At 44.8% G+C, this 12778-nt stretch overlaps 1 protein-coding gene across 1 annotated transcript; it reads right to left on the reverse strand.

Moving 5' to 3' along the window:
- Window positions 1-3506: 3506 nt before the first annotated feature.
- LOC109764096 (uncharacterized) lies at window positions 3507-8194 on the reverse strand. Its single transcript, XM_020322941.4, has 5 exons — window positions 7628-8194; window positions 6665-6774; window positions 6213-6584; window positions 4897-5587; window positions 3507-3957 (listed from the first exon to the last, which is right to left on the reverse strand). The coding sequence occupies exons 1-5, from the start codon at window positions 7857-7859 to the stop codon at window positions 3881-3883; spliced, it is 1482 nt and encodes a 493-aa protein (XP_020178530.1). The 5' UTR covers window positions 7860-8194; the 3' UTR covers window positions 3507-3880.
- Window positions 8195-12778: the final 4584 nt, after the last annotated feature.

The raw sequence follows: 12778 nt of genomic DNA on the forward strand, positions 1-12778 counted from the left end.
GCCTCTACCAACTTTTCGGTAGCGCCGCGCTTATAAAGCACAATGGACATATGACTGCCTTCATCATTCATGTAGCCTTCTTATATACACTCTTACCTACCATGGCCACTTTTTCCATGACTACCAGAGGAGATCAATATCAGATGCCCAAACCTAGTAGTACTAATTTGTTGTATTGGATAAGCATGCGTTGGGAATGAGAGGTGCGCGGAAAGATATCTTGTATGAATTAGTAATTGTTTGCGCCAACTACAGATGGCTGGTGAATCCTAACAACACAAACAATGTAGGTGTCAACACTAGTTGGAGGAAGAATTGTTTACCTTGCAAATTTCCATGTTTCATATAAAGATGCTGCAATGCACAATATCACAATTCAATTGAGGAAGAAAAAGTATGGCAATGTAAGCTACCGCACACCAACATCTTGCACAATAAATTTTCTGATATATAAACTAAGATCTCAGGCTCCCAGCCTATTCTTTTTTCCAGATCGTGTCTAGTAGAGTGGGACAGAAGAATGCGAGAAATGCATTCCAAAGATTATAGAATGAGATAGCTTGTGTTAAGATCGAAAACACAGACTTTGCTAGAATGTGTTTTCAGAACAACACTATGGCACAAAACTAAGCATAGCAACCAGTTTTCGATCCATGTGATGCTTGCTAAATGTTAGAAGGGATTAGAGAGGGATTGGTGGAATCGATGTTTATTGCTAGAGCCTCGTGGGCATATATATGGGAGTACAATGACTAACTTGGAGTACAAGACAAGGTAGGGTAAGATCCTACGCTATCCTATCTTTCCTAATAATCATAATACTCAAACTAAATACTTGGGATGGTAATTATATCGCACAAATCTATGGATCGACTGCACCAAAAGCTCTGTCATACGCATATATAGGACTACATTTGAGCGCATGCCCTGCAAAGTACAATGAGCAACTCAAAAAGACACCGATGTTCTTACATAACCTTAAATTTCAAAAACAGAATGCAAGATATCAGAGGTTGGCACTGTCTGGCGTCGTGGTGGCGTTGACGGCAAAGAGGCCCGGCAAGGTCAAAGTGTCGATCCCTCATGAAGATGGGATAGCTGAATATAGCGATGGCGAATTTTAGAGCATGCGCACACGGTGCGCGCTGAGCGTCGCGTAGATCGATTGGTCCTGTCGGCTCGCCGTTGGACGGCTTGGTGAGGCTATCGGATTAGATGGTGTGTGTTGATACGAGGGGCACTTCATCAAGCTTATAGGTGCAGTGACTGAGGACGTCAAGAAGGTGGCTTTGGATTAATCCGTGTATTTATTTTGTGAGACTATTGAATAATATAATAAAAATGGTTGTGTGCATCCTTGGATGTAGGGGGTTTCAACGTCCTTTTCGAAGAAAAAAAGTTGTATATGTGGATTGTATTACATACAGATATAAATGTAAGAACTACATAAAGAATGAAAATATCCAAATCCTTCACACATATAAATAAAAATGAGTGTGATGGACAAAGATAAGGAATGGCCAGAAGGAAGCACTAGCCTCATTAGAATTGACTAGTCTTCATTTGATCATTTAGTTCATCAGTTTAATTGGGTAGTAGGGGCAGTTGGTAGCCAAACCACTTTGGGAAACTATGAATTAAGGCTCAACCCAGACTCTAAGACTTGGTCAAAAAATGAATATGTGAATAGCTAATGTGGTCACCAAGCTCTCTTAGCCGAAGCATGACCGGCACTTATAAATGATGCATGGTTCCCTGTTGTCTCTTGTAGCCTCTAACTATGTAGGATAGTACTAGCAGAGAAACAAAGACGAATAGCATCAGAGGTCCCGAGCTAGAGAGTGAGAGAGATCGAGAGCAATGACGATAAACGATGCCATCTAGATAAATTACATGGGTCGTCACAAAAAGAAACTGTCATGTATTTCCGAGGAGAGAACGCAGTGGCAACGATGATGCGCCTGTGGATGAGCCAACATAATAAGACGGCAGTATAGATCTGCCGAAAGTGAGACACTGCATAACAGCGACATGCAGATACTGCAAGAGGAACAAAGTATTTCGTTTGTAAAACCTGGGTCGATTTCCGCCTCTCTTCCTCAACCCCCTCAATCTCCTCATGAGGACCTATTGTTCATGCACATTAAGAACCAGGAACAAGATTTTACAGTACACGAGCAAAGCGGGAGAACGGGGACTTGGGGAGTATACCTCGGTGCAGGTCGTGCATCACTAGTCGCCGGAATCGATGTGCCACTCCTAGCAACAGCGGTGGTAGAGAGAGGAAGCATGGTGGGTGTCCCCTATGCCCGCAATCTAGTCATGTACTTTTCCATCGATATCACCTACCAAATCCCGGTTTAGAGGTTGTGCCAATAACCCTAACACATCTTCATTGTTGGACATGATGTTGTGATAGAGTGGAAAACAAGGAAGACGATGGGGCGAACAGAAATGGCGCTGCCATCAATCTCACTGTGAAGAACAAAAGCATTTCCCCTGTCTTAGTTGCACAATGATTCTACTCCCTTGGAATGACTCTGAGTTGCACTTGCGTCTGAGGAAATAACTGTGAAAATAGGGTGGAGCCTGCTAACGAGAGTTTCTTATATTTTGTGGCTCCTCTGTATACTTTAATGGACGGAGCATATATGTACGATTGCCTATATATATTTATTGTATGATCATGCATTTTGCATTTTCAAGACCAGTAAATTATCTGAAATGTCACCTTTCGACGAATCGGGGCTAATTAACATGCTTACCAACCTTTCAGTAGGGTCATGCTTATAAAGCTCAGAACGCGCATGGCTGCCTCATATCCTTGCATGTAGCCTTCTTATATACACACTCTTGCCTACATAGCCCCTTTTACCATGGCTACCAAAGGCGATCAATATCAGATGTCCAAAACAGTAGTGGTAATAAGTATGCATTGGGAATGAAAGGTGTGCAGAAATACGTTTTTGGCTGAGTCTTTGCTTCCAGTTGTCTCACTTGCTGCAATATTAGTGCATTCCAACTTCAAGGTGTTTGGAAATACATCCTCCATGGAGGCGTTCCTTCCATTTGCCCAGCCTCCCGCATGTCTAGAGTATACAGGGGTAGCAGAGGGACAAAGCTGGTTGCAGACTTAGAGCGGTCCTTCACAGTGCGGGGAAGCGTGCGAGTGTTGTGTGGAAAATACCTGTGTGCAGATAGGAAGAAGGAACCATTTTGTGCAAAAGAGTTGTGGTGACCTAGACGGGACAATCATTTTCTTAGGCATGTGCATGCTAGTTAACCACTGAAATAAATTGGATTACCAAGTATAGGACTTGAACCCAGTTTCTGAACTCTTTCCCACGACAACTCCGTAGGCAACAACATCAGCATCAGCATCAACATGTACATAGAGAAAAGAGAAAATCAACAGAATTTCAGAGGCAACAACGCATAAGATCGAGCAGCTCAAAACTATAAGCAGAACCAAGCCACCGTATACCGGTGCCAAAAGCCATGCCATCTCATGTAAAAAGAAAGCTTTTACATTTTAACAATCCTCTTCTGAACAGCAGCAGTACATGGCAAACCTGGCCAAGCATATGCATGTGCTAGAGAAGGGCCTGCCACCGCTGTGGCTTTGACCACTACGAGCACAGCTGCCTGCCCATTCTTTGCCTTGCTTACTTGCCTTATACCCATCCATATTTACATCCCACTAACAAGTACGTATAACAAACGACAGCGTGCCTGAGGCAAGGGGGGTGCTGCCTTGTGCTTCACCACTCGCCCGGCCGGCTGTAGTAAACCGGAAAAGAAGAAAACCGAGAGGCGCCTTGTCCTCTATCTTGGAAAATCTCTATTTCGAATTGTCTGGTTAGCCGCGGGTTCTCTTCTGTCATAGTAGGCTCCAAAGCAGGGTATATATGAGGGGTACCAGGACCCACTGACAGGAGAGCCTCCGGCTAGCATTAGCTGCATAGTGTAGGTCAATGGGACAAGATAGTTAGTGAAAACGAGGACATGATTCTTCGGAGAAAAAAATGCTACATGAGGTAGGCATGCAAAAAACGAAAGACTGCTTGATCGACCGGAAAATATACTCTAGGCTAGGTGGGACAGTGGCATCTTAACGGAATTATCAATAGCTGGATACAAATACCGATCCATAGCTATCCAAGAAAAATACCCAGTAATAAACTACTCCACACTAGTGTAGTGTCAAAAAATATCTTACATTATGGGACGGAGGGAGTACTAAAGAAACGAACCATAAATGGCATAGTAGGTCAAACATATTTCAAAATGCACACGAGATATTACAGATGGAAAGCCAAAATCCAGAAATGAAATGTTCAATTTGACTGTTATCTTTGCTCTAGGTTATTTTGAAATAATTAAATTCATCTCAACAAACTGTGAGCTCATCTTGGAACTCAAATTACCTGGCAGCGGTATAAACGCACGGGGAATAAATCAACAGAAAGAAAGCCTTGGAAAAAAATTGATCCAACTTATCAGTTGGGCACTAAGATCAATACTGATAAGGTACCAACCAAATGAAGTGGATTTATTGTCTTACCCACAGGAGCAGATATATGACTAGAACAGGACTTGTTGTATTATTACCCACAGGAGCAGATATATGACTAGAACAGGACTTGTTGTATTATTACCCACAGGAGCAGATATATGACTAGAACAGGACTTGTTGTATTACCCACAGGAGCAGATATATGACTAGAACAACTAAAACTTGGATGAAGCGTCAAAATCCTCCTCTGAGTATGTATCAGTCAAATAGTTACCCCTTTGGACAATGTTTTACTTCCTTTGCATGTATTTTACAATGAGTCTTTTGGAAATAACAATCACTGACAATTATGGGAAAATAAAGAGGGGAAAAGAACTCACATGAATGCGGTGCAGGGGCCACAGACATTCCAGCAGAAGGACCGGTTCCTGTCCCATGCTCACTTGGAGGGTGTGCATGACTAAAAGAAACACTGGGCAAAGGCGGCTCTGGAAGAACTGGAGGGGACGGAACGGGAGGTCTACTGTGCATATTAGGATCACGTGGAGGATGACGAACAGAAGAAGGTGATAATGGATGAGGTGGTGAAGCGGCAGGATGAGTAAAACGGTGATCATTGGCTACAGGCTCAGCAGCTGGCGCCACAGGAACCCTGCTCTTTGCCCTGTTGCCATATGGACACCCAGATGGAGGTGGAGCAACATATCTGGGTGTATGTACAGGGAGAGGAGCAGGAGCCAAATGCCTGTTGCTTTCATGACCATGGTGATGGTGATGATGGCCGTGATGACCATGATGTTGCATTGGTGCTTGACTAGGTGCATCAGAACTGCCCCTGCTATGTAAAGAGCGATTAAGATAGGAGGAAAGGCTTATCTGCTTTACTTTGCCAAATACGGTGTGGTTCAGACCAAGGTTCCCTTTAGATGAATTAGTAATTGTTTGGGCCAACTGCTTCATCCTTGGTACAGATGGCTGGTGATTCCCAACAACACGAACAATGTAGGTCTCAACAATTGTTGGAGGAAGAATTGTTGATCCTTGCAAATTTCCCAATTTGAAATAAAGATTCTGCAATGCACAATATCACAATTCAATTAAGGAAGAAAAAGCAGGGCAATGTAAGCTACTACACACCAACTTTTTGCACAATAAAATTTCTGATATATATTGAAGTCTCAGGCTCCCAGCCCTATTCTTTTTTCATTGTGTCTAGTAGAGTGGGACACAAGAATGGGAGAAATGCATTCGAAGATTAGAGAATGAGATAGCTTTGTGTTAAGATGAGAAACATAGACTTGCTAGCATGTGTTTTTTAGAACACTATATGGTACCAAACTAAGCATAACAACCAGTTTCCAATCCACGTGATGCTTGCTAAATACATGGAATGATAATTATATCACACAATCCTATAAGTTCTACTGCATGAAGGATCTCTCATACTCATAGGGCTGCATTTGCACGCATGCCCTGCAAAGTAATATGTGCAAAAGACACCGACAGAAATCAAAAACAGAACAAGATATCACACAACTAAAAGTTTGGATGTGTGGACTGTATTACATACAGTTGTAAATGCAAGAACTACATAAAGAAACAAACAAATACCCAGATCCTTCAGACATATAAATAAATCGATGATTGTGATGGACAAAGAAGGAACAGGTCAACAGGACCAGAATGAATCACTAACCTCATTAGAATTGAGTAGTAGCCCTTTCTTCATTTGATCCTTTAATTCATCAGTTCTGTCTTGCACTTTGTAGATTGGGAAATTCAGAGTAAAATTAAAAGTTGCATGGAGTGTTTCAGGAGGAAAAGCATGTTGCGGAGGAATTATTGTTATTCCTCCAGGGAATTTAAGCACTTCAAAGGATGATGAATTCCCAAACATGGACTTGGTCAAGTGGAGTGTTGACTGCCGCACAACCAAGGACATGAAAGATGACCTAATAATGCTCAACCCCATTGATGATATAGTCGAATTCTTTGGATAAGGCACAATGCTGAAGATGACATTTGTCCAGTTCGATCCAGCTAATGGATGCAGTAAATCCACAGCCACCTGTGTTTGCATCAAGCATCAGTCAACACTTGTGGAAGAACGTATCAATAAAGTGAAATAAAAGATGTGGTGGGGCATACAATGGAGTTAGGGACGCCGACTTCCGCATAGATGTCCAATACGAGCTTGGACAGGTTTCCCCTGAGCTCGGAAACATTCTTCTGCAGCCTAAAACTTGCCACTATATCATCTGGAAAAAAAAAACAGTTTCATTAGATACATTCATACATCAATACATCTGGTACTCTTACCCAATAAAACAAAGAACAGTGATCACCGCATGTGCTTAAACTAAATTGGAACCGTGACCCTCCAATAGTGCCACCTAAAATTGGCAAGGATCCATTGGAGGTCAAAGTTCTTGCTTTAGCCCACTGGAGAGGATTCATATATCGTTTGGGAATAGATCGCACCTAAAATTCATGGACAGCAATATATTGTGTGGGAATATATCACGCCTAAAATTCATGAGCAGTAATCAACTACTGCTCAATCCTTCATCACAGCTGTTGCAACAACACGAAACAGGAAGTGACAGCAACTCCATCACTTTGGCAGCTCAAGTAGCTTTCACCACCGATAATTCTACAGCCAGATGAAAAATTAACTATGTGGACTAACAACGGTACAAAATCATGGCAAAATCAAAACCAAATACTACATGACTGGCATCGAACCGAATCGGTCAAAGCTTTTGGGGACGCCGGGACGGCAGGCATCCGTACTGACTGTAGCAAATTCACTGTGGACGTTTCTCAACCTACTCAATTCCCAAAAGCAGCGCGGATCAAGGAACCAGCCAGATGAGTCTAAAATTAGCAGGTGAGAATAACAAGTCATACTAGCAGACCACTCTCCCCGCAGCCGATGGATTCAAAAACTCCACCGACAGCCGCCGCGGTCCGGTCCGTACAGCCAGATCCAGAGGCGCGCGGGGCCGTACGGACGAAACGCAAGCCGGGCCGGCAGCCGGTAGCAGCGGAAACCGAGGCGAGATCTGGCAATGCCGGCCGATCCGGAGGGGAGATCCCGCACTGACTGACCTGTGACGGCGAAGGGATCCGACGCGCTTTCCGGCCCCCTCCCGCCGCGGCCCGCGAAGGGCGGCAGCCAGAAGAGCGCGGAGAGCAGCACGGCCGCGCCCAGCACGAGCGCCGCCACGCATTGCAGCCGCACCGCCCCTCCGCACCCGCATCGCCCGCTACCTTCGGCGCCGCCTCCGCCGGCGCCCCCGTCGGGCGGGCGCTGGCGCTGGTCCCCGGCCTCCTTCCCCATGCGCCCGGGCCGCGATCTCACGCATCCCCGCCGGCCGCCGCCGCCGCCGCCCTCGCCGAGGAGAGGAGGGACATTGCCTGCCTGCCGGGTACCTCAGTGGTTGGCTGCTGCTGCTAGGTGGTGGGGGTGGTGGTCCGGGTCCCCTGCTCCGCGGCCGCCGTCGGTGGCTTGCTTAAGGAGGGGGCGACGGGGAGGACGCGGTGCGGTGGGCGAGGAAGGTGGGAGAAAGTGAGAGGTAAACCGCAGCGAGGCGAGGTTAATCGGAGAGCACGAGCTGCTGGTGGGAGCGGCGGTTGGGAGGGGGGCGAGCGACTTTACTCGCGTCGCTGGTGGACGAGCGAACGGAACGCTACTGCTCCTCCAGCTGGTACAGTCGGAGTAGTACGCTGGGTTAGCTCAGTGGGGCGTGACTAGTGGGCGATCGGATCGGAATATGGGATTATGGTTTGCTTTGCGCCGGCGTAAGTGCGGGCTAATTTTGTGTTTTGCTCGCGCTTTTGGTGCTTTTCTTCAGTGGTGGGCTTTGTCGCCTAGGTTTTTTGGCTGGTTCCGTTTTTTGGACAAGTGTAAGCAGTGCAGCTTGTTCTAGCCGGCGAATAACGGCTTGATCACTCGCGCCATCTTGCCACCGTGCCAAAAATCCCAGTGCATCTCTCCCGCTACGGGATACTCTTCGGGCTTCGACCTCTTCTGGTGCCCGTTTCCTCCTAACGAATACGGGCCCTTTTCCTCTTGGTATGCCCCGTATGGTTTCTGGAGATCATGTGTTCCCATATGCCTCACATTCTTATTCCATAAGGGATTGATTGGCTAATCCACATTGTTTTGTTTTCAGTGCTCTCTGGCTCGGGGGCCTCGACTCCCGCCGTGTTTGTTTGGTTCTTTGTACTACCTATCTTGGTAACATGGTCAGAGGCTACAAGTAGACGCCCCGAAGGAGTGTGCCGTTTATAAGGACCGATCTTGTTTACACCAAGGAAGGTTGGTGAGTGCATTAGCTATCCATCCATTAATTCGGTGACAAAGTCTTGGAGCCTACTTCGCACTTGAGACATGATTTTCTTTCTACAAAGAGATTTGGCTACCACATGTGTGCTCTGCTCCATTGTCCGGGCTTTCCCTAGCCTTTACATTCAACATTAATTTGTCGAGCTGGTGGGAGAGGGTGCATTCATAGCTTGTACGAAGCGACAGAGACATGCTCAATGTTATAGCCACGTATACTGTCTGGAATTTGTGGAAGCGGCAAGGTGCTCAAATCTTCTGCGACAACACCTCCGGCCGTCGCAGATGAAGATGGCCTCTGAGATTCAAATGACATGACATGCCCGTTTGCATTGACAAAATAGCCTAATGTTGTCTTTCTTCTTTGTAGCCTTTGTTTTCTTTTTGGTCCTTGCTTGGTTGCAAATCTTATGCCCGCACCAATTAACTCCAATTTGGAATCAATATACTATCTAAGAAAATAGAAACTCATAGCATCACGGTGCTCTGGTTCAATGATTTTTACGTCCAAGGAAAAAACATGTGTTGTTGCATTTTCTCAACTTCACCATACTATTGTTATGTTTGTCATCTCCAAGCCAGACGTCTTCGAGAGCCCACACTTAAAAACCTACATCATGTTAAGGCATGCGAGGACCTGAGGAATCAGCTGCAGGCACAGGTGGTGGAGCAGTTCAAGGCGCCAGGCTCGAGTAGCCTCATCTCGAAGGGCGAGCCTTCTTTGGCAATAGCCCAAGACAACGAGGAGGTCAACAACATTAGCGTTGGCAAGAAAGTGAAAATCACATTAGCGAGCGTCACAGGGAGGAGGTGGATCTCGTGTGGCCGATGGAGTTGCGGTCACTTGGAGGTGTGAGGGGTGGATGAGATGTTAGGTGGCGCGTGGTTGTCGACTTAACGTGCATGCCACTGTTCTTACATCCCATGGTAGCACCGTACTACTTGGACAAGTATGAGCAATGCGGTTCGTTCCAGCCGGTGAGTAACAATTTGATTACTCGCACGATCTCCCTACCGTGCGACGAATCGCGACGTAGCTCTCTCACCGCGGGCTACTCTCGGCGGTTCTGCTTTTTCTGGTCTCCGTTCCCTCCTAACGAATACGGACCTGATGGCTCTTGCTATGTCTCGTATGATTTCTGGAGATATGATACGTCTCCAACATATCTATATTTTTGATCGTTTCATGCTATTATATTATCTGTTTTGGATGGTTATAATAGGCATTTATATGCTATTTTATATTATTTTTTGGGACTAACCTATTAACCTAGACCCTAATGCTAGTTTCTATTTTTTTGCCTGTTTTAGAGTTTCGCAGAAAAGGAATATCAAACGGAGTCCAAACGAAATGAAACTTTCGCGATGATCTATCTTGGACCAGAAGCAAACCAGGAGACTTGGAGATGAAATCGGAGACGCCACGAGCCGGCCACGAGGGTGGAGGGCGCGCCAAGGGGGGTAGGGCGCGCCCCTGCCTCATGGGCCCCTCGTGGGTCTCCTGACCTAGTTCCTTCGCCTATATATGCTCTTATACCCTGAAAACATCCGGGGGAGCCACGAAACCACTTTTCCACCGCCGCAACCTTCTGTATCCGTGAGATCCCATCTAGGGACCTTTTCCGGCGTCATACCGGAGGGGGATTCGATCACGGAGGACTTCTACATTAACACCATTGCCTCTCCGATAAAGCGTGAGTAATTTACCACAGACCTATGGGTCCGTAGCTAGTAGCTAGATGGTTTCTTCTCTCTCTTTGATTCTCAATACCATGTTCTCCTCGATGTTCTTGGAGATCTATTCGATGTAATATTCTTTTGCTGTGTGTTTGCCGAGATCCGATGAATTGTGGATTTATGATCAGATTATCTATGAATATTATTTGAGTCTTCTCTGAATTCTTATATGCATGATTTAATATCTTTGCAAGTCTCTTCGAATTATCGGTTTAGTTTGGCCTACTATATTGGTTTTTCTTGCAATGGGAGAAGTGCTTAGCTTTGGGTTCAATCTTGCGGTGTCCTTTCCCAGTGACAGTAGGGGCAGCAAGGCACGTATTGTATTGTTGTCATCGAGGATAAAAAGATGGGGTTTTCATCATATTGCTTGAGTTAATTCCTCTATATCATGTCATCTTTCTTAATGCGTTACTCTGTTCTTTATGAACTTAATACTCTAGATGCATGCTGGATAGCGGTCGATGCGTGGAGTAATAGTAGTAGATGCAGAATCGTTTCGGTCTACTTGACACGGACGTGATGCCTATGTTCACGATCATTGCCTTAGATATCGTCATAATTATGCGCTCTTCTATCAATTGCTCGGCAGTAATTTGTTCACCCACCGTAATATTTTCTATCTTGAGAGAAGCCACTAGTGAAACATATGGCCCCCGAGTCTCTTTCCATCATATTAAGTCTCTTTTACATCATACTAGTTTCCGATCTACTATTTTGCAATCTTTTACTTTCCGATCTATAAACCAAAAATACCAAAAATATTTACTTTACCGTTTATCTATCTCTATCAGATCTCACTTTTGCAAGTAACCGTGAAGGGATTGACAACCCCTTTATCGCGTTGGGTGCAAGTTGTTGATTGTTTGTGCAAGTATTCGGTGACTTGTGCATTGTCTCCTACTGGATTGATACCTTGGTTCTCAAAAGCTGAGGGAAATACTTACTCTACTTTGCTGCATCACCCTTTCCTCTTCAAGGGAAAAACCAACGCAAGCTCAAGAGGTAGCAGGAAGGATTTCTGGCGCCGTTGTTGGGGAGATCTATGCCAAGCCAAGACATACCAAGTACCCATCATAAACTCTCATCCCTCGCATTACATTATTCGCCATTCGCCTCTCGTTTTCCTCTCCCCCACTTCTAAAATGATTTTCGAAAAGATTTGCCTCTTCTTTGCCTTTCTTCTGTTCGTCTTCTTTCTGGTTGCTCGTTTGCAGGATTGGTTTGTTGCCATAATGTCTGAAATTGGGGAGGTTATTGTTGAAAAAGATAGTAGTAACGACGGGGGGGGGGGGGGACTTCGATGCTTTGCTAATACTAATCCTCATGAAGAACCTACTATTTTGCACACTAAAAAGTTCCGCATTGGTAGTGGCAATATTATTGGAAAAGGGGTTATTCAAAATTTCTTTACTTGTGCTGATGCTTTACCCACTATGGGTGGTTCTATTCTCCATAAAACTAGTAGTCTTGCGGATGCTATATCTTTGCTCGTAGTTGAACTTGAAAGACAATTTATTCACATGCATCCTTCCATACAAAGGATTTTTCTAGAATTTTCTAATATTGAGCATTCTTCTGTTAAGCGCGCAGCTACCATCTTTCTAGCACACGAGTTTGCTCGTAGTTGAACTTGAAAGACAATTTATTCACATGCATCCGTACAAATGATTTTTCTAGAATTTTCTAATATTGAGCATTCTTCTGTTAAGCGTGCAGCTACTATCTTCTAGCACATGAGTTCAGATTTATAATAAAAGAGGCTAATGAAATTTTTGCGCATTATAGGTAGACGTTGGTCGTCCTCCCATAGAAGCAGTTCTCTTTAACCAAGAAGACAGAATGTTTTATGATCCTTAGATCATGTTGCTTATAATGAAAATTTAAGAAAGAGGGTTCCTACCGATGTTTTAGTTGACAGGATTTCTGAGCGTAACGATGATTTTGCTATCCAAAACAACGGGTTGGGTTTTTCTCTTGAACAAAAGCTCATGACTTTTTGCCAAAAGAATGCTTATAATGATGAGTTGGTTGTACAATATGAAGGGCCAAAGGAGGAACCAATTCCTCCCGAGCTTGATCTTGGGGATTTTTGTCCCATTAAATTTAGCCCTTTTGATTACTTTTGCTTGCCACAAAGAAAACTTGCCGCTGAACGTAGAGAGTATGAGATGAGT

The sequence above is a fragment of the Aegilops tauschii genome, chromosome 3 (assembly GCF_002575655.3).
Source record: "Aegilops tauschii subsp. strangulata cultivar AL8/78 chromosome 3, Aet v6.0, whole genome shotgun sequence".
Classification (NCBI taxonomy): Eukaryota; Viridiplantae; Streptophyta; class Magnoliopsida; order Poales; family Poaceae; genus Aegilops; species Aegilops tauschii.

Excerpts from the sequence above, each read along its gene's own strand:
- LOC109764096 (XM_020322941.4), bottom strand. The coding sequence starts at position 7,859 with ATGGGGAAGGAGGCCGGGGACCAGCGCCAGCGCCCGCCCGACGGGGGC. Across the intron at positions 6,775-7,627 it reads GGATCCCTTCGCCGTCACAG|ATGATATAGTGGCAAGTTTT; the intron begins GTCAGTCAGTGC and ends TTTTTTTTCCAG. Across the intron at positions 5,588-6,212 it reads TACTACTCAATTCTAATGAG|AATCTTTATTTCAAATTGGG; the intron begins GTTAGTGATTCA and ends TGTGCATTGCAG.